Source organism: Triticum aestivum, chromosome 4B, assembly GCF_018294505.1.
Source record: "Triticum aestivum cultivar Chinese Spring chromosome 4B, IWGSC CS RefSeq v2.1, whole genome shotgun sequence".
In the NCBI taxonomy this organism is placed as follows: domain Eukaryota; kingdom Viridiplantae; phylum Streptophyta; class Magnoliopsida; order Poales; family Poaceae; genus Triticum; species Triticum aestivum.
The window spans coordinates 671,656,034-671,659,077 of NC_057804.1; the positions used below are offsets into that span (position 1 = coordinate 671,656,034).

The 3,044-nt window shown below is 55.6% G+C and overlaps 1 protein-coding gene across 1 annotated transcript; it reads right to left on the reverse strand.

The window, feature by feature from the left end:
• Positions 1 to 956: 956 nt before the first annotated feature.
• On the reverse strand, positions 957 to 2,751 carry LOC123094069 (cytochrome P450 710A1-like). The gene has a single exon (XM_044516150.1). The coding sequence runs from the start codon at positions 2,663 to 2,665 to the stop codon at positions 1,112 to 1,114; it is 1,554 nt and encodes a 517-aa protein (XP_044372085.1). The 5' UTR covers positions 2,666 to 2,751; the 3' UTR covers positions 957 to 1,111.
• Between the last annotated feature and the right edge of the window lie 293 nt (positions 2,752 to 3,044).

The following is a 3,044-nucleotide window of genomic DNA, read 5'->3' on the forward strand; positions in this document are numbered from 1 at the left end:
TGGTTCTTGGGCATATAATTTATGTGGAGTAGATAGCATTGGTGGTTAGTGGCAGAAAAAATGAAGATACCAGTGAGGTGGGTTTGCTGCTTAGTTCCATTATCGTCTTTTGTCTTGTTGGGTTGTTTCAGAGACTTGGTGGACTTTGTTTATTGATTGCTGATTGTTTTGGCTATATGTTTGTGTTGTTTCTTTTATCGATCATAACAATGAGCCATGTACACAACTAGCAAACCAGCTTAATTATAGTGTAATTAAACTCATCTTGATCTTTACGGATTTTATCCTCCTTAATCATACTACCACCTCCGCCCGGAAATATTTGTTAGAGAAATGAATAAAAATTGATGAATCTAGAACTAAAATACATCTAGATACATCCATTTTCCAGACAAGTAAACGTAACTAGTATTAGCAGTTTAATGCAGCAAAAAGGTTATGCATAACTATAATACATAATATATTAGTATCATCATTAAATAAATACATATGTTTTCATATTATGGGGGTGACTGACTAGATGTGGATGAATGAGCGGCATGGCAGTGGCACGGGAATGACTAGGGACCAGTCGACTGAATATGTTTTTGGGGTCAGTCGATTTTTTCCCTGCCGTTGAATGCAAAAGGAATGGCCAGGTCTTCTTCGTCTACCTCCGAAAATATTGTTCATCGTCTTCGTCCTCCCGATCTCGATCTGAACCGCCCACAACCGTCGGCCGGACTACCTGCCTCCTTCGCCCTCCCCTCAACCTCTCTCCACCGCCGCTCCTGGCCATCCCTCTAGCCCCGCCCCCGCGGCCATCTTTTTTCTCTGGCGGAGCCCCACCGCCGCCGTCACCCTGAACCCTAACCTAAAATAGATAATGGGGTGCCCCTTCCTTCTCTCCGGCGAGGCCCTTCCTCCTCTTTCCTTCATTCAAAATTCAGCTTGACTGACATGTAGCTAAACTGCAGTGGCACACACACAATATATAAAATATATTTGGACTGGATAATGTGGGTACAATTAATTAATGCAAGGAAAACAAAACACACTCGATGGATGGGTTGTGGTTGTGGTCATAGACACAGATGCAAGATCAGAAGGAGAAGGGTACTAAAAAAAAAGATCAGAAGGAGAAGGAGGAGCAACGCTGGTGGAGGTAGACGGTGCAGTCGTCCTTGGGCACGATGGTGGGCATGTAGACCGGCTCGTCGCAGCCGTGGGTGGTGTGGCGCTTGAAGTCGACGACGGAGACGAAGAGCGCGAGGAAGAGGGCGAGGTGGTTGAGGGCGTAGCGCTGGCCTATGCACTGGTGCGCGCCGGCGCCGAAGGCCAGGAAGTTGCGCTTGAACGCCTCGTCCTCCCGCCGCGCCTCCGAGAAGAAGCGGTCCGGGTCGAACGCCTCCGCCTCCGTGAACCCCTGGAACGACGACTCGTACACCGACGGGAACACGATGGCGCCCTTGGGCACCGTGTACCACTCCGTCAGCTGGAACGCCTCCGCGGCGATGTGCGGCACCAGCGTCGCCGGTGGCCGGTACCGGACCACCTCGCGCGCCACCGCGTGGGTGTACCTGAGCTGCACGAACTTCTCCGCCGTGATGGGCTCCCCTGACTCGGGCGACCACACCGCGGACACCTCGGCGCGCATGCGGGCCACCACGTCAGGGTGGGACCCCAGGGCGGCCACGGCCCAGCAGAGCGAGGAGGTGGACGCGTCCTGGGCCGCGAAGAGGAAGTCGAACAGGTAGCCCCCGAGGTCCTCGTCCGCGGTGTGCTTGGGAAGCGGCCGCCCCGCCGCCGCGGCCTCGTCCATCTCCTTCACCAGGCCCTGCATCCAGTAGTCGACTAGGCACTCCGGCTCGCCGCCGGCGCGCATGCGCGCCTTGCTCTGGCCGACGCACTCCGCGAGCGTGCGCACCAGCCGCCCCACGGCCAGCCTCGCGCGCCGGAACGCGAAGCCGGGCAGGTCAACGGGCAGCGCGATGACGCCCACATTGAAGACGGCGTAGTCCTCGCCGAACCTCGCCCTCGCCTCCTCGGTGAGGTAGGGCCCCACGAAGACCGTCTGCGAGGTCTCCAGGTTCATGTCGCGGCAGGGAACCCGTATGGGCACCGGGGTCGTAGGAGACGTGTGGTCGAGCAGCCTGCGGATGTGGGCGAGGACGATGCGCTGCTGGATGGCGGCGTAGGTGGAGAGGGCGCGCGGCGTGAAGGTGGGCGCCATCCGGCGGCGCAGGTCCTTGTGCTCGTCGCCGAAGAGGTAGATGAAGTTGTGCTCGCCGAAGAGCTTCTTGCCGAAGGGGTGGCCGACGAAGTGGAAGGCGTCGGGGCGGACGTTGGCGAAGACGCGGTGGGACAGCTCCGAGTCGCGGACGAAGAGGATGAAGCGGCCGACCAGGAAGTCGGCGGCCAGCCCGGCGCCGGAGTCCCTCGCCCGCGCCGCCTGCACCTCCCAGAACCCGGTGGGGTCGCGGATCATGGGGACGATGCTGCCGAGGAAGGGCAGGACCAAGGAGGGGCCTGGGAGGACCCCCTTCTTGCGTTGGTACGACAGCTGCTCCACAAAAAAGTACAAGGCCACCGCCGCCGCCACCAACGGCGCCGCCGCCCGCACGCAGCCCATGAAATTGAAACCCACCGGCAGTGGCAGAGGGAGCAACTCCATCATCATCATCATCACTGATCCATCTCTCTCGATCCCTGCACTTATAATACTTATATATAATAGTTAGAGAAGGGAGTGGGCCGGCTCGCCATCGGATCGGGGAGCTACTCCAGGCGCCAACTGGGCCTCCATCGATCGGAGAATATCTTTTCCTTGTGATATTTTAAAAAAATGCATAAGAAGATCCTCGATGATAGTACTTGCTACTCCATCCGTTCTAAATATAAGTTTTTATAGAGCTTTCATTATAAACTACATACGAAGCAAAATGAGTGAATCTACACTCTAAAATGCATCTATATACATCCGTATGTGATTCATAGCGCGATCTCTACAAAGACTTATATTTAGAAACGGAGGGAGTACTTGCTTAATTTGTTCAACTACCTCT

Coding starts and splice junctions, on each gene's coding strand:
- LOC123094069 (XM_044516150.1), bottom strand. CDS start 2,665: ATGATGATGATGATGGAGTTGCTCCCTCTGCCACTGCCGGTGGGTTTC.